The sequence below is a fragment of the Macaca fascicularis genome, chromosome 17 (assembly GCF_037993035.2).
Source record: "Macaca fascicularis isolate 582-1 chromosome 17, T2T-MFA8v1.1".
Lineage (NCBI taxonomy): Eukaryota > Metazoa > Chordata > Mammalia > Primates > Cercopithecidae > Macaca > Macaca fascicularis.
The window spans coordinates 914,489-932,796 of record NC_088391.1 but is presented as its reverse complement, the minus strand read 5'-3'; the positions used below and the strand labels follow the sequence as shown (position 1 = coordinate 932,796).

Below are 18,308 nucleotides of genomic sequence, written 5' to 3'. Positions count from 1 at the left end.
AACAAGGGAGATACAAGTTACAAAGGTGAGATTTTCTCACCCACGACATGAAGTAGGTTTTATCCAAGGTCTTCTACAAAATCGGGAAAACTCTTGATAATTACTATGATTGTTTTTTTTTAATTTTTTTTTTTTTTTAAATAGAGACGAGGTCTCCCTCTGTTGCCCAGGCTGGTCTCCAACTCCTGCCTCCTGCCTCTGGCCTCAGCCTCTCAAAGAGTTGGGATTACACAAAACAAAACAAAACAAAAAACAAAACCAGACCAGACAGTGTTGGGATTACAGGCTTGAGCCACTGCACCTGGCCATGAATCCTTTATCACACCCCAGGGGCCTCAGGTACCATCACGGGGCCCATGTGCTCCATCTTGGGAAATTAACATTCCCCCATAGCCAGTAAAAAGCAGGGGTTTGGTGCGGTGCCTCAGGCCTTCACAGGGGATGCTGAGGGGGGCCCAGCGCTCTGCCCACACTGCCTGCCACTGAGCAGCCACTCTCGGAGGCTACAGTGTGAGAAAGCTGTGTTTTAGAATTGAGGAAAGAAGCCATCCTTGTCAAAGATCCCTCCACAGGCCCAAGAGAAAGTGAAAAGACTATTTTTATGCCCACTTTGCTGACTTTTTTGATCTTTCATAAAACAAGCACACACCTTTCCCTAGGTAGGAAGTACCAAGGTAATCTCAGACAAGGCTGGACGGGGCAAGCGCCAGGCATGTCCCATGGTTTACTACTTGGGGCTGCTCCCACCAGGGCAGGCTCTGGCCAGGCCAGGCTGGACCCCTCTGCACATGGTTTTGTGTCCTTAAGCCACAAACCATCTTTGTCCACCACGCTGCGGGCCTGGGCTCACCTGGGGAGGTCTGCTTAATGACCCGCACGATCTGCTCATTCCTCGGGTCCAGGTAGCCCATCTTGCTGATGTACTCCAGGGCAGCCTCGATGCTCCTGCTGCCCGTCTGCTTGAGAGCTCGGCCAGCCATCTCCTGGGAGGGAAGTAAGGGAGAGGTAAGTGCACGTCATCCTAAAACAAAGCCCCCAGGGACTCCCGTCCCCACTGTGCTGGGACACTTTGCCTCTGTAGCTGCTGAGAACCTGCAACGCGCTGCAGGAAACCCTCAGAATGAGTGTGGGTGGCTGTGTGCCCTGCAGGTGCCTGATGACAAAAGCCTAGCACAAGCCACACCATGGACTACTTAGCCTTACGTCAAGGACATGGGGATTTTGATGGGCCTGAAAGAGACTTAAATTCTGCTTCTCCTCAGAAAACTTTTGTGGTTGGACTGGTGAGGTCAGGATGAACCTAAAACTAGAAACGTTTAAGGGGAAGAACTGTGGGATTCAGGGAACCTGGCTTTAACCTCGGCTCACATCCAAGCTAACTCTGGGACTAGGAAACCTGTCCCCAGGGAGAGGGTGCAGCTGCGCAGGAGTCATATATTACATGCCTACTGTTTACAATGCCCTGTGGTGGCTAGAGCAGCAGAAGACTGGCCCTCAGAGGTATGGCTTGTAGAAGAAAAGACAGACACACTGGCCCAGGACAAGTCCCTCAAACTGCTTGTGGGAAGAACACAGAGACTGGTGGCCACCACAGGAGAGGGCAGGTAAAATGGGAGAGGGCCAGAGGAGAAAGCCTCCTTCCACTCAGAAGATGAGGTGGTGGCATGGCTAGCTGTTCCAGACTTTGGGCAGGTGGAGAGCCCTGGGAGAGAAAAGGCATTCCTGGCAGATGGGACAGCCAGAGCAGAAGCCTGGGGAAAGATGGGCCCATGGCAGCAGCACGCAAGGGTAGGTGGAGACGGGGGGATGGACCCACAGATGGGGGCCAGGCTCTCAGGGTTTTGCTCCTGTCTGCAGGCAGCCGAGGAAGCTTTCAAACTGGGACATGTGGCATCAGCAGGTCAGGCTGGGGGCGGCTGTGGGTGCAGAGCTGGAGGCACTCAGGTTGGGGGAGACAGAATAGGCAGGAGGGTGCAGAAGAGATGCAGCCCAGTGGGGCAGGGCAGTGAGGCTCTGATGACAGCGCCCCCTTCACCTTCAAGGACAGCTCCGCAGAGCTGTAGGCAAACAGGGAGGGTAAGCAGAGAGAAAAGAACACCATTGAGACTGGCTCTGGGACAAGGGTGAAACAGGCAAAGGCCACAAAAAGGGCTTTGGCAGGAGAAGGGAGGGCTGAGCCCTTTGAAGGTCGACGGGGAGGGTGGCCAGGCAGGAGGAAACTGAAAATGCAGAACCGGGAGCTCCGGAAAGGAGTCCATAGCTACCTAGACAGCAGAGAAGAAAGGGGTGGAGATGGCTGGGTGTGGTGGCTCACACCTGTAATTCCAGCACTTTGGGAGACCAAGGCGGGTGGATCAGGAGGTCAAGAGATGGAGACCATCCTGGCCAACATGGTGAAATTCCATCCCTACTAAAAATACAAAAATTAGCTGGGTGTGATGGTTTGCGCCTGTAGTTCCAGCTACTCGGGAGGCTGAGGCAGGAGAATCGCTTGAAACCTGGGAGGTGGAGGTTGCAGTGAGCTGAGATCACACCACTGCACTCCAGCCTGGCAACAGAGTGTGACTCCATCTACAAAAAAAAGAAAGGGGTGGAGATGCAGAAAGACCCCGGGACAGTGGGGGAGGCCGCGCAGGGCTGTTCTGCAGCAGGAAGCCTGGCCGTGGTCACAGAGCCGCTCTGCAGAGAGAGACGCAGCACTGAGTGTCCCCCACCTCTGGACAGGGCATTGTGGTGCCCATGACCTGAATCACACTCAGCTGTGTGTCTGTGGTTCCCTTAGGACAAGAAGAACCTGGCAGGACCTGAAACCATGTTACTCATGGCTGCATCTGCCCACTTAATACAGTGCCTAGAACAAATTCAGCACTTATTATCCATATATGATGGTCTAATACGGAATCAAGCTTTCCAGTCCTGGCCATACGCCAGCAGATTGGCAGGACAGAAAACACGGGCTGTAAACTGCCTGGGTTCTTAGTGATGCAGGCGTGGGATGGCAAGATGGCAGGGACAGGGACGGGGCTGCAGAGGAGCACGAGGTGGAAGGCCTGGGGAGGTGCCGCCACATGGGCAGGCCATGCTGCAGTTGAGGGACGTGAAGTGACAGATTGGAACATGGAAATAAGAACAGACCTGTCTGTGAAAGTGGTGCCTGGACTCCCAGAAAGGGCAAGTGTTTACAACCTGGCAGAGCCGCAGAGAGAAGGCAGCAGTGGTCAGAAGGGAAGCACTTCCTGGCCTCACCTGGGAAGGGAGATAAGACTCCCGCCGCCTACTTCACAGCTGTGCTATGCGATGAGATCACGTCTGTAAAGACTCAACAGCTTGGAGGAAGACACGATATAAGACCACATCTTTGTGGGATCACCCTGGAGCTTTCGGCGCCCATTAAAAAAAATGTGCCAATTGGGGCCGACTCTAACCGCAAGCCTTTCCATCAGCACTAACCGTTCAATTGCTTCGTCTGAAACGTGACCAACGCTCTGTCTCCTGCGGGGTGAATCACCAGCCTGTGCTCATTAACCCAGTACCTGCCGACTGCCAAGGAAGCGCAGCTCCAGGACAGACTAGGTCAAGCTCTCTCCCTGTTTATGGAGCACCCACTACTCAAGACGTGTGTGTCTACTGTGCATCAAATCTAGGAACTCAGAAAAATCGGCAAGGAGACCACAAGTGAAGACTCGTGTTCAACGGGAGTTTCAAGTCCTAAAAGTGAACCGCGCTCCTGAGCAGCTTGTTTATAAATAAATACCCCATGTCAGTTGAGGCTCGCCCTTGTCATCTGCCCACCAACCCTTCTTTAGCGAGTAAGTAGTTCCTATCTACACATTAACTCTCGGAAGATGCTACTGTACGTATACATACAGCTCTGTTTTAAACATTGAAGGAAATGGGAATCTACTTCCGAATCCATCAGAAATACATGACCTTGGGCCGGGCGCGGTAGCTCAAGCCTGTAATCCCAGCACTTTGGGAGGCCGAGACGGGCGGATCACAAGGTCAGGAGATCGAGACCATCCTGGCTAACACGGTGAAACCCCGTCTCTACTAAAAAATACAAAAACCTAGCCAGGCGAGGTGGCGGGCGTCTGTAGTCCCAGCTACTCGGGAGGCTGAGGCAGGAGAATGGCGTGAACCCGGGAGGCGGAGCTTGCAGTGAGCTGAGATCCGGCCACTGCACTCCAGTCTGGGCAACAAAGCGAGACTCTGTCTCAACAACAACAACAACAACAACAACAACAACAAAAAAAAAAGAAATACATGACCTCTAGGCAGAAAGCACATTGAAGGCAAGCGCACAGTCTGGGGAATGGCAAGAGGTCGGAGCCAGGACGTGGGAGAAGCGCGTCAGAGAGACGCAGCTGAAGCCCGGCCGAGGAGCTTGGCCACTCACCTTCCTTTCTTAAGAACATATGGAGACCAAGCTGGATGTGGTGGCTCACGCCTATAATCCCAGCACTTTGGGAGACTGAGGCGGGAAGACTGCTTGAGCCCAGGAGTTTGAGGCCAGACAGGGCAACACAGTAAGATCCCGTCTCTAAAAAAAAAAAAAAATAGCTGGGTGTTGGTGGCGCATGCCTGTAATCCCAGCTACTCAAGAGATTGAGGCAGGATTGCTTGAGCCCAGGAAGTAGGGCAGGCTGGGCAACAAAGTAAGAATGTGTCTCAAAAAAGAAAAAAAAAAAAAAAGAGTATTTTTAAAAAGAAGAATGTACAAAAATCATCATTTAAGGGTCCTTATCTAGAATCGTAGGTGGCTATACCCACACCCCTGAGTTCACCACTCCCCTCTGCTGCTTAGCAGCTGTGTAACCTTCAGCAAATCATTTCCTTACTTTGAGTGCCCTTTTCCTCATCTGGGAAATAAGGCTAATAGGTTGCTCTAGGGATGAAAGGAGATGTCATGTTTTGGCGTCAGCATCATTTAAAGGTTAGCTGTTACCGTTCACAAAGGTATCTTATGTGTTTCTGGGAGAAAACATAAAAACTGCAATTGTAGATTTTATGCGTGTTTGATATTTAATGGCTCTAATGTTTTACTATGTATTCTTCTTAAAATAATTATAGAAAGAAATGTAATGAGTTCTTTTCACCAAGCCTCAATAGACACCTCCAATCTCTTCCAGCTTACCTCAGGCTGCTGTGTAAACATTATCCACGTCTTACCTCAGGCTGCTGTGTAAACATTATCCACGTCTATGCATGCCAACATGTGGAAAGGCTGAGCAGCCCTGCCCCAAAGCAAGAGTGAAGCTGCAAGCCAACTGAAGGCAAGGACAGTTCAGGTATGTGCTCCAGTGTCTAGCGTGTAGAAAGAGAGCAGCAGATATTTGTTCAATGAATGAGTGACTGAATTAGACTGTGACATAGGATAGATGAAAGGAAGAAAGAGCTACAAGCAGGGAGTGAGAAGATACTGCCTGTTCCACTGGGCAGGTTGCCCTGGTGTGTAGAAGATGGAGATAAGGTACACAGCAGAGATGCACCAAGCACAGACTAAAGGGAATTTCAAATCAACATTAACAACAGCAGCAACTTCCAAGTTTTACTCCATTATCTAGTTTGCACACGTGCCATTCTTCAGGACAGAAGTTCACAAAATCTTAATGCTCTTTGAATGTGTGTGTCATGCACTTACTAATTATTTACAGAGTAATGTGGTAGGCTAACAAGACTTTGATGACTTTGTGTCACCTAGCCACGTGCAACAAGAAAATCCTACACACATTAAATTTTTCTCCTAAAACACTCAAGAAAGCTTAATTTAGGATTGCTTAATGTCTCACAGAAAAAGGATGCTAATCCTTTGAACTTGGTTACCACACCCATAAATTAAGCCTTCTCTTCTAGACAGATATCAATGCTGGAGTTGAAGCCATCATACGAGCACCAGATTTGGCACAAGATACCTGCGGTGTTCAACACTTGCTTCATCAGTGACCACTCCATGCCACCGGCTGCAAGAGTAAGATGACTCAACATGGGCAAAACCCAATCTCCTGCCTCTTAACTCACCTGTCCTCTCAGGGCTCCCAACCTTGGAAGCACCTTGACTTTGAGATTTCATTCACATCTCACATCCAGTCCAGAAGCATTTTTTTTTCTACTTACATTAGAGTGGTAGAAGATTCTTTTTTCTTTTTTTTTTTCTTTTCTTTTTTTTTTTTTTTGAGACGGAGTCTCGCTCTGTCGCCCAGCCCAGGCTGGAGTGCAGTGGCGCGATCTCGGCTCACTGCAAGCTCCGCCTCCCGGGTTCACGCCATTCTCCTGCCTCAGCCTCCCGAGTAGCTGGGACTACAGGCGCCCACAACCGCGCCCGGCTAATTTTTTTTGTATTTTTAGTAGAGACGGGGTTTCACCGTGGTCTCAATCTCCTGACCTTGTGATCCGCCCGCCTCGGCCTCCCAAAGTGCTGGGATTACAGGCGTGAGCCACCGCGCCCGGCCGAAGATTCTTTTTCTTTCCTTCTTTTTTTTTTTTTTTGAGACAGAGTCTCATTCTGTCCCCCAGGCTGGAGTGCAGTGGCTCACTGATGAAATATTGGCTCACTGAAATTTCATCTCCCAGGTTCAAGCAGTTCTCCTGCCTCAGCTTCCCTGGGATTACATGCATGCACCACCATACCTGGCTAATTTTTGTATTTTTAGTAGAGATGGGGTTTCGCCATGTTGGCCAGGCTGGTCTCGAACTCCTGACCTCAGGTGATCCGCCTGCCTCAGCTTCCCAAGGTGCTGAGATTATAGGTATGAGCCACTGCGCCTGGGCTGATAGAAGATTCTGGATACTTTGAAGGCAGAACTGCTACTATTATTCACACTCCATATCAAATTCAGCAAAACCTAACATGGCATAAACTTTATGCCTCACAGTCTGGGGAGTCACAATGGTTACAAAATAAGACTCTGACGGGCTCTTACCTGGAGCCTTTATCTGCTACCCTGTGGGCTATTCTTTTTTTTTTTTTTTTTTTTTTTTTGAGACGGAGTCTCGCTCTGTTGCCCAGGCTGGAGTGCAGTGGCACGATCTCGGCTCACTGCAAGCTCCGCCTCCCGGGTTCACGCCATTCTCCTGCCTCAGCCTCCCGAGTAGCTGGGACTACAGGCGCCCACAACCGCGCCCGGCTAATTTTTTGTATTTTTAGTAGAGACGGGGTTTCACCGTGGTCTCGATCTCCTGACCTTGTGATCCACCCGCCTTGGCCTCCCAAAGTGCTGGGATTACAGGCGTGAGCCACCGCGCCCGGCCCCTGTGGGCTATTCTTGCAGATTCCTAAATATTCAATGAAAAATTATTTTGTCAGACTTGCTGTAGAACAGAAGCTAGTAGGGCTAAATACTGTGGCACAAAGGGCGCTCCGAGGGGCCTGGCAGCCTCACCGCTTCTGGAAAGCAGTGACATGCACTGCAGTGGGCTATTTTCAGCTTGGGGTGGTGGCCCTGGACCAGACAGAAGGAATTCTTCCCACTCCATTAAAGCCGGGCTCCTCCAGAGGTTTTCTGCCTCATGGCTAAAACAAAGAGACTGGGGAGGGACTGAGAAGGGCAAGACAAACTGAGGTTTCACTGCTGCTACTGACAGCTCTTGTAAAACTCCACTTTGGGTGTGTGGATTACATGTGAATAAAGCAGTTTTGAACATCTATACCTTAGGTATCTTTCCCAAGAGATTTCTCCTCTTATATTTTGTCAACAAATTGGTGTTCACTTAAAACTGGACCTAACCACTATGAAGCCTGGAAAATGTGAGATTTGCCCATATGCTATCTGATATAGAAGGGACTGCAAAAGAGGCACTTTAACAAAATGGCGAGGTGGTTGAGGTGTGGGACACCTCACGCCCTGCCAGTATCTTGAGGCTGGTCCTCTCAATTGCAAGGACCACACCCCAGCTCCAACGCTCCCCATGGGATGATCCAGGCCTCTGTTGCAGATACATCACCATTTAATAGTCTTCTCTGCTGTCCCTCAGGGAAGCTGCCCTCACCCAGCTCTCCAGCTGCTGACCAGCTGCCAGGCAGCCCAGCATGGGCTCCTGACACACCCTCTGCTCTCCGGGCTTGGTCCCCCTCTAGCAGGCACAGGGCTTACGAGGACGAGTGGGTACTGGAAGACGTTCCTTCAATCTACCACTCAGCTCTTAGCAAGGCAGGAGCTGGGCTCACAATGTCTAAGCAGCAGAAGTATTTCACGTGCATTGCCATGTGAATGCAAGTAATTTAAATACAGTGACAATTATTATGTATGAGGGAAGGAATTTCCTATGGAGATCCTCCCCCACTTAGCCCTTCCTGGTAAGGAAGCATTTTTCAGGCCTTAACAAAACCATATCCTAAAGTTTTAACATTCCAACTATGAGGTTTGGCTGAAAAAGTAGAAACAAGCGCTCTGGCCCTATCGTGTCTGCGTGGGCCTCTGTGTCTGCCTGTCTCTGGGGCTTCCTCAGGTCACTTCCACTTCCGTCGTAGCTGACGCCTGCAATCCCAGCGCTTCGGGAGGCCGAGGCAGGATCGCTTGAGGCCAGGAATTGAAGACCAGCCTGGGCAAGACCCTCATCTTTGTAAAAAGTAAGAAAATTAGCTGGGCATGGTGGTGGGTGCCTGTAGCTCCAGCTACATGGGAGGCTGAGGCAGGAATCACTTGAACCTGGGAGGTGGAGGTTGCAGTGAACTGAGCTCATGCCACTGCACTCCAGCCTGGGAGACAGGCAAGAGAGCGTCTCAAAAATAAATTAATTAACTAATTAAGAAAAAACGAGGACTGAGGGGAGAAGAGGAAGAGGTGCCAGCTGGCTGGCAGAGGAGACTGCGCCGTCTCTGGCGGGATCCTGTGCTTCCTTGGAGGATTGCCAGCGGGCTGGTCTTCAGAAGAATCTCTGACCCAAAGGCCTAGATTTTTTGACGAGAACATAGGAGCCGAGAGGCTGGAATTTCCAAAGGGTGTTCCAACTCCACCCCCACGGACAGGCGCCTGGAAGAATGAGGCCCCTCCGGGCCCAGGGCTCCTCTACCGGCCCCACTGCGAGCCCCTCCCGCGAGCGCGGTGCTCCCGGCCCCACGACCTTGTCCACGCGGGCGAGGCGGGGCGGGGTCGACAGCCCTGGGCTGGTGGGGTAGAGGCCCATGACCTTGTCCACGCGGGGCGAGGACCGCAGCGACACTGTGCACGCGGGGTGGGGGTCCTGGCGACCTTGTCCACGCGGGGCAGGGGCCCTGGCGACCTTGCGCACGTGGAGCAGGGGCCCCGCGACATTGTCCACGACCTCGTCCACGCGAGTCAGGGGCCCGGGCGACCTTGGGCCGGCGCAGCACGTGCCATGTGCGAGCCAACTGTGACTGGAAAACAGGTGCAGGACAAATGGAAGCAGCGGCCTTTGGAGTTTAAACGTCTGTGCGCTTGAGGAAAACGAGTCGCCACCTTGCAGGGATGCAGCACAGGCTCCCGCCCCCGCAGTGGCGGCGCCGCAGCCCCCGAACCTTGGTACACCAGACCCGCGCCCGGGGGACAGCTGCTGGGCACATACAGGTATAAACACATGTCTTTTTGAAAGGAATGAATAAGTTTGGCATGTTTTGTGTTTGTTTTGTGTGTTTTTTTTTTTTTTTTTTTTGAGGCGGAGTCTCGCTCTGTGGCCCAGGCTGGAGTGAGCGGCGCCATCTTGGTTCACTGCAAGTTCCACCTCCCGGGTTCCCGCCATTCTCCTGCCTCAGCCTCCCGAGTAGCTGGGACCACAGGCGCCGCCACCACGCCCGGCTAGTTTTCTGTATTTTTTAGTAGAGACGGGGTTTCACCGTGTTAACCAGGAGGGTCTCGATCTCCTGACCTCATGATCTGCCCGTCTTGGCCTCCCAAAGTGCTGGGATTACAGGCTTGAGCCACCGCGCCCGGCCTGTTTTGTGTATTTTTAAGGGCCATGCTAATCTCTGTATCGTTCCGATTTTCCTATCTGTGCTGTGCAAGCCAGCACCTTTTTTTTTTTTTTTTTTTTTTTGACTTTTGCTCTGTCACCCAGGCTGAAGTAGAGAGGCTCGATCAGCGCTCACTGCAGCCTGGCACTGCCGGGCTTAAGCATCCTCCCATCTCAGCCCCCTGTAGTCAGCAGCCAGTACGTTCGGCTAATTTAAAAAAAATTTTTTGCCGGGCGCGGTGGCTCACGCCTGTAATCCCAGCACTTTGGGAGACCGAGGCAGGCGGATCACGAGGTCAGGAGATCGAGACCATCCTGGCTAACACAGTGAAACCCCGTCTCTACTAAAAATACAAAAAATTAGCCGGGTGCTGTGGCGGGTGCCTGTAGTCCCAGCTACTCGGGAGGCTGAGGCAGGAGAATGGCGGGAACCCGGGAGGCGGAGCTTGCAGTGAGCCGAGATCGCGCCACTGCACTCCAGCCTGGGCGACAGAGCGAGACTCCGTCTCAAAAAAAAAAAAAAAAAAAAAAAAATTTTTTTTTGTAGAGATGGGCTCTCACTGTAACCAGGCTGGTCTCAAACTCTGGAGGACAAGCCATCCTCCCACCTCAGCCTCCTAAAATGCTAGGATTACAGACATGAGCCAGGGCGCCTGGCCTTAAAATTTGTCCTAAAATGAAATGAACATGAAAAATCCTTGGCCTTGCCAATGATCACGAGACCAGCCTGGACAATGTGGCGAAACCTCATCTCTACTAAAAATACAAAAAAAAAAAAAAAAAAAAAATTAGCCAGGCGTGGCGGCACACACCTTTATAGTCCCAACTACTAGGGAGGCTGGGGCAGGAGAATGACTTGATCCTGGGAGGCAGAGGTTGCAGTAAGTCAAGATCATGCCACTGCACTACAGTGTGGGCAACAGAGCAAGTCTCCATCAAAAACAAAACAAAACAAAAAAAGAAACACTGATAAAGAGCATTTTATAACTATTGTTAGCACCAAAATAAGGTCAATAATGATAAAGATAGGCTGGGTGTGGTGGCTCATGCCTGTAATCCCAACACTTTGGGAGGCCGAGGCAGGCAGATCACAAGGTTACGAGATAGAGATCATCCTGGCTAACATAGTGAAACCCTATCTCTACTAAAAATACAAAAAATTAGCTGGGAGTGGTAGCATGCGCCTGTAGTCCCAGCTACGGGAGGCTGAGGCAGGAGAATCACTTGAACCTGGGAGGCGGAGGTTGCAATTGAGCCGAGATTGTGCCACTGTACTCCAGCCTAGGTGACAGAGCAAGACTCTGTCTCAAAAATAATAAAGTAATAATAAAGATAAATGGGCTGGTAAAACTATTCTTGGTCATGTGTAAACCAAAAATATTCAGGGGTGAATATTTATTATCAAAAGTTATTGGCCGGGCGCGGTGGCTCAAGCCTGTAATCCCAGCACTTTGGGAGGCCGAGGCGGGTGGATCACGAGGTCAGGAGATCGAGACCATCCTGGCTAACATGATGAAACCCCGTCTCTACTAAAAATACAAAAAACTAGCCGGGCGTGGTGGCGGGCGCCTGTACTCCCAGCTACTCGGAGGCTGAGGCGGGAGAATGGCGTGAACCCGGGAGGTGGAGCTTGCAGTGAGCCGATATCGTGCCACTGCACTCCAGCCTGGGCGACAGAGCGAGACTCCGTCTCAAAAAAAAAAAAAGTTATTAAATTTTTTGTATCCTGATTTAACAATTTTACTTCTTGAAATTTATCCTCAGGCTAAAATAATTCAGTTTTTAAAAAATGATTTCCATAATCATGTCTGTCAGATTTAGCTATATCGGCCCCTGAAATAGTAAAGTGTGGGATGGGAGTTAGAGGCCATGTGGCCACCACTAAACAATAATTATAATTAATATATTCCTCAGAATATACTTACCACAGCCAGAAATAATACTTCCTATAAGTAAAACTCTAACAAATCTACCACTGTTCTAGATACTGAGTATGTAGCAAAAATAGGCAAAAACAAAATAGGCAACTTTCAATAGTGTAAACAACATGAAAAAATGTTGACTGTATAAAATGTTATGTCTCTTAGTAACTATGTACACAAATCAGTTATGCCTATGAACAAGAGTTTGATTAGAACATGAAAAATTGAAGTATGACTTAATTTTACGACGAAAGAACAATAATTTCTTTTTGTTAAAGAGAGCATGACAATAAGATGCTTACACATATATCAGATTCCATTATAACAAAACTGCCTATACTATCTAGCTACATAATTGTGGACAGATCACAAAAATTCTCCAGATCAGTTGTGTCCAATAAAATGGCAAGATAAGAATATACAAGCTAATCCCAAAGTTCCTTTTATCTGTAAAATTCCAGGATTTTGAGGGATGTTTGCTAACACAAGACTTAATTTTTGTCACAGTTGAGATAGGTGAACAGAGGTGAGCACATTCCACAGAAACCTAACCAAAAATTCCCTATTAGTTTACACACACACACACACACACACACGCACACACAAGGCATGGTTTCAGGGGTCCTGGATCCTATATTTCTATTCATGTGTAACAGTGCTACCAAAAAATAGGCACTAATAATTTCTCCCATCCCTGTATGTACAGGCTGCAGCTCCCAGTACGAAGCGGAATCTACTTCCCCTCGCCTTGAATATTGGCTGGCCTGTGATTTGCTCTATCAATGGAATGAAGCACAAGCGCTTCTGTGCAAGTTCTGAGCCTCACCCTTAAGAAACCTGGCTGCTTCCACTTTCACTCCTCAGATTCCACCGTGGCTGGAGACAGATCCAGTTAACTGTGTTGCAGTTCCAACCCATGAGTGAAGCCCTCTTGGGTATTCAGCCCCAGCTAAGTTCCCAGTGGAATGAGCTACATGGAACCCCAGCAGATACCACATGGAGCAGAAGAACTGCCCAGCTGAGCACAGCCAACTCACAGAGCCATAAGAAATAATAAGCCATTATTTTGCTGGCACACACCTGTAGTCCCAGTTACTCAGGAGGCTAAAGCAGAAGAATTGCTTGAACCTGGCAGACGGAGGCTGCAGTGAGCTGAGATCGCGCCACTGCACTCCAGCCTGGGTGGCAGAGTGAGACTCTGTCTCAAAAAATAGTAATTAATAAAATAATAACAAATGTAAAAAGTCATTATTTTTAAGACACTAAAAATTCTGGGATGGTCAGTTACACAACAGGAGATAATTGATAACTGGCTCTACTTTGCTCTCTGCTAAGTATAATCTGGACAAATGCCCATCTTCTAAAACATTAATTAATTAACTTTTTTTTTTTTTTTTGAGAGAGGGTCTCACTCTTGTTGCACAAGCCGGAGTACAGTGGTGTGAAAAACAACTCACTGCAGCCTTGACTTCGCAGGCTCAGGTGATTCTCCCACTTCAGCCTCCAGAGTAGCTGGGACTACAGGTGCGCACCACCACACCCAGCTAATTTTCTGTATTTTTAAGTAGAGATGGGGTTTCGCCATGTTGCCCAGGATGGTCTGGAACTCCTGAGCTCAAGCCGTCTGCCTGTCTCAGCCTCCCAAACTGCAGGGATTAAAGGTGTGAGCCATGGTGCCTGGCTATTTTTGTTTAATTTATAATATATTTTTTAGAGACAGGGTCTTGCTCTGCCAGTCAAAGCTCACTCCAGCCTCTAACTCCTGGGCTCAAACTTCCTGCCTTAGCCTCCCAATTAGCTAGGATTACAGGTGCAGGCAATCACACCTGGCTAACTTTATTCTTTAATTTCTTTTTCATTTTTAAAGACAGAGTCCCACTATATTGCCCAGGCTGGTCTCAAACTCCTGGCCTCAAGCAAACTTCCCCACCTCAGCCTCCCAAAGTGTTGGGATTATAGGCATGAGCCACTGCAACCAGCCTATTTTATCTTAAATTCTGAATGGTTTGGTCTCCTCAGCTTTTGTCCAAATAAACTCAATTGCTGTTAAGATCATAAAGTTTTCTGAAAAGTTAAATTTTCAAATAGGTAAGATGACAACTATTAACAAAGATTTAACAAAATGCTTAGAAATAATATTTCTTCAAAAAATGAGATTGTTCCATTATTGATTGCTGGTGTGATAGTGAATTTTGAGAACCTAAATAAATACATTTTTAAAATTTTATTATCACTATTTTTGAGAGGGGTCTTGCTCTGTCACTCAGAGTTCGGGCTGGAGTGCAGTGGCCCAATCTCTGGTCACTGCAAACCCTGCCTCTTAGGTCCAAGCGATCATCCTACCTCAGCCTCCTGAGTAGCTGGGACTACAGGTACACCACCACATACAACTAATTTTTGTCTGTCTTTCTTTTTTTTTTTATTTTTTTCTTCTTTTTGAAAGACAGAGTCTTGCTCTGTTGCCAGGCTGGAGTGCAGTGGCACGATCTTGGCTCAATGCAACTTCCACCTCCTGGGCTCAAGCAGTCCTCCCACCTCAGCCTCTCAAGTAGCTGGGACTACAGGCGCCCGCCACCACGCCCGGCTAATTTTTGTATTTTTAGTAGAGATGGGGTTTCACCATGTTGGCCAGGCTGGTCTTGGATCTCCTGATTTCAAGTGATCCAGCCACCTCGGCCTCCCAAAGTGCTGGGATTACATGCGTAAGCCACTGTACCTGGCCTAATTTTTGTCTTTTTGGTAGAGACAGGGTTTCACCATGTTGCCCAAGCTGGTCTCGAACTCCTGGGCTCAAGCGATCTGTCCATCTCAGCCTCCCAAAATGCTGGGATTACAGGCATGAGCCACTACGCCTGGCCAGGAATGTCTTTTTAAATAATCATATCTTTTAAGGCTCTAAAGTAAATAATTGTTTGGGTTAATATTTGACTACAAAATTACTTTTATTAATGCTTAATGTTTAAATGCTTTTGTTCTTAAAGGGTGCTAAACTCTTAGCTATGGCTATTATTACTAGGTCAAATCTCCCTTGAGAAAAACATACTCCAACTTTAAAAAGTAGCACACAAAGACACTTTAAAATGAATATAACATACAAAAGAATATAACATTCAAAAGCACTTTAAAATGCTTCTGTAATGGTGGCCGGGCGTGGTGGCTCACACCTCACCAACCCAGCACTTTGGGAGGCTGAGGCAGGTGAATCACCTGACGTCAGGAGTTTGAGACCAGACTGACCAACATGGTGAAACCCTGTCACTAATAAAAATACAAAATTAGCCAGGCATGGTGGTGCATGCCTGTAATCCCAGCTACTTGGGAGGCTGAGGCAGGAGAATCACTTGAACCCGAGAGGCGGAGGCTGCAGTGAGCTGACATCACGCCATTGCACGCTAGCCTGGGCAACAAGAGTGAAACACTGTCTCAAATTAAAAAAAAAAAAAAGCTTCTATAATGGAAGGGAGAATCAAACTTTAACAGTATACATCCTGTTCAGTGCTAGTGTTTTGTACAGCATTGCTGGGCACTGACCAGCACACGTGTGTGTCGGCATGAACTTGCATGTGCACACAGCATGCTGTTCTGGGCGTAGGAAACCAGCACTGCAGTGGGCTTCCTGGCCCCCTGCCTCCAACCTGGCAGGCACACGTCTGCTTCAGCAGGAAGCGCTCTGCTCTAACAGCACCATGGGGCTGTTCAACAGTATCCCAAATCCAAGGGGTCTGTGAGCCAAGCCCAATATGAGATTGCACAAGAGCTTCATGAGGAAAGATTTTCTGTCTCCTTCCAAAACCTATACCAACAAGGACATTGCTGTTTTTAAGGACAACCGGTACACTAAAATTTGGTTTGTACAAGTCACCAGGAAAATAAGTAATTACGTAAAATCCACGGGAGGAGTCGTCATGCGCCAGGCCATGAGCACGACTCCAAGGGACAGAGACCAGCCCCAGCATTCTACACGCTTGGGGAAAGCAGCATAGCCAGGAAGCCTTAGCACAGAGCACAGGAATGGGATACTCCACGGGAAGGACCATGGTGGTCCCACAGAAGATGCAATTCTAGGAAAATTCTGGGAACCATCAGTCAAGAGGGCTTGGCGTCATGACTGGGTAGAGGCCCATGTTTTCCCAACACAAAAGGCAGCCCAACACTAAGTCAGAGAGACGCCCACTTTAGAAGAATGAGCTGAAGGTGGTCAGACGGAGGGCAGGGCTGGCGCTGGCGTAGGACTCAAAAGGAGGCTCAACAAACTGCCTGGTGAACAGAGAAGACTGCGCATAGAGAAACTGGAGAAAGAAGATCACCTGACCTTGACAGGGTGTAGTGTAAGCCAGAGGGATGCTGGGACCCAGAGCCGGCCTCTGGCACTCCTCCTGGGCAGGGCTCATGCTGGCCAGGGCTACACTGACCCCGGAAGAAGTGGGGCTTTCTCTGCCTTCCAAGGTAGGTTCAGGTCCAGGGTCATAAAAGGCCTTGCCAAGTTCATCTGCAAGCTTCATTGTGAACTTCCAGTGTTTTTTCTGACAGGAAGAGTGGTAAGATATGGATAAGGGCCGGGCGCGGTGGCTCACGCCTGTAATCCCAGCACTTTGGGAGGCCGAGGCGGGCGGATCACAAGGTCAGGAGATCGAGACCACGGTGAAACCCCGTCTCTACTAAAAATACAAAAAATTAGCCGGGCGCGGTTGTGGGCGCCTGTAGTCCCAGCTACTCGGGAGGCTGAGGCAGGAGAATGGCGTGAACCCGGGAGGCGGAGCTTACAGTGAGCCGAGATCGTGCCACTGCACTCCAGCCTGGGCGACAGAGCGAGACTCCGTCTCAAAAAAAAAAAAAAAAAAGATATGGATAAGACAAAGCCCTGTCTGCTGGAGCTCTAGCAGCAGAATTAAGAAAGGAAAGAGTTGGGGTTTTCATTCACACTCTTGCTGGGAACACTACCTTAGGAGGAAAAAGGTCTTCATAAAGGAAAGGAAAACCTGTAATCCCAGCGCTTTGGGAGGCCAAGGCAGGAGGATCACATGAGGCCAGGAGTTGGAGGCTGCAGTGAACTATGTGCCACTGCACTCCAGCCCCAGAATGAGACCCCTACTCTATTTAAAAAAAATAAAATAAAAAGGAGGCCAGGCCCGGTGGCTCATGCCTGTAATCCCAGTACTTTGGGAGGCCAAGGCAGGTAGATCACCTGAGGTCAGGAGTTCGAGACCAGCCTGACCAACATGGAGAAACCCCGTCTCTACTAAAAATACAAAATTAGCCAGGCGTGGTGGCGCATGTCTATAATCCCAGCTACTTGGGAGGCTGAGGCAGGAGAATTGCTTGAACCCGGGAGGCAGAGGTTGTAGTGAGCCAAGATCATACCAGTGCACTCCAGCCTGGGCAACAAGAGTGAAACTGCATTTCAAAAAAAAAAAAAAAAAAGGAAAAAGGAAAGGATTCAGTTTCTGCCTCAGCTTATAATGTGTGAGGAGGGAGGAAAAAAAAAAATCACAGCAAGCAAGGTGGTGGGCCAGAGCCTGCGAGAGGCTGGAAAAGCTGTCATTAGTGAGCAGAGAAGACGACCAGGCCCAAGACACACAGGCAGCTCTCACAGGTGGCCGCCCTCCGGCCCTGGTCTCCAGCGCCCACCGTGTACATCCCTGAAAAAAGTGAGTGGACAGCCAGCTTAGCCCTACAGAGACCTGTTGTGCCACCTAAGTTACATGCTATGATGAGACTGAGTTTATAAAGGACTAACTTGGACCATAATTGAGCATTAAAAGTTAGCCAAAAAATAAGTCAGAATCATCAGAGCTGAAGCATGAACAGCTTAAATGTGACTCTGGAAAAGCAGACGTTTTCTGTTTGGGCTCCAAGCCACTCCTGGCTCCTGAAATTAAGTAGGCTGAATATGTGTGAAGATGCTGCTCTTCACTTCCAGACGAAGGCTGCCTGGAAAATTCTGCCATTGTCTCCATCAAAAAGATCCACTTACTCGACAATGGCACATAGGCCTGCCTCACTGCACACAGCTGTCTCCGACTGTGGGACTTCAGGAGAGCAGCTGTGCATGTTTTGGGACTTTTTGAGAGTGGCTGTGCATGTTTGGGGGCTCTGGGGCTGTCCGTGCCTCCCACAGCTCGCTCTGCTGGGGACAGGCAGCCCGTGAGTGCCCAGGGAAGGGGGCATTCGGATGCAGACTGAACAGAGCTTGCTTCCCTGTGGTTATTTTTAAAATGCTGTCAAGTAGGTTGGAAGATCTGGCAAATTACAGGTTCACCCAGGAAAGAAGACAGTAATCTGCTACTTTCACAAAGTGCCCAAAAGAGTCACTGACAAGGTAATTTGGTAAAGTATACAAATATTTTAGTTATGAAGTATGGTAGCAAAAAGTGAAATTTCCTGGCTATGCAGTTTTTAGGTATTTTTCTGAAAAAGCTACAGTGTAACTTTGAAATAGATACATATTATGGGTTTAATTTTTAAGTTGTATTTCCAAAG

At 49.0% G+C, this 18,308-nt stretch overlaps 1 protein-coding gene across 5 annotated transcripts in view; it reads right to left on the bottom strand.

Moving 5' to 3' along the window:
- Positions 1-18,308, bottom strand: part of LATS2 (large tumor suppressor kinase 2) — a 96,830-nt gene that overhangs the window by 17,905 nt on the left and 60,617 nt on the right. For all 5 annotated transcript variants that reach the window (XM_065533047.1, XM_074021625.1, XM_045377417.2 and 2 more), the window contains one exon: positions 851-983. In XM_065533047.1, the coding sequence (XP_065389119.1) occupies positions 851-983 (133 nt within the window). The remainder of the gene's footprint in view (positions 1-850; positions 984-18,308) is intronic.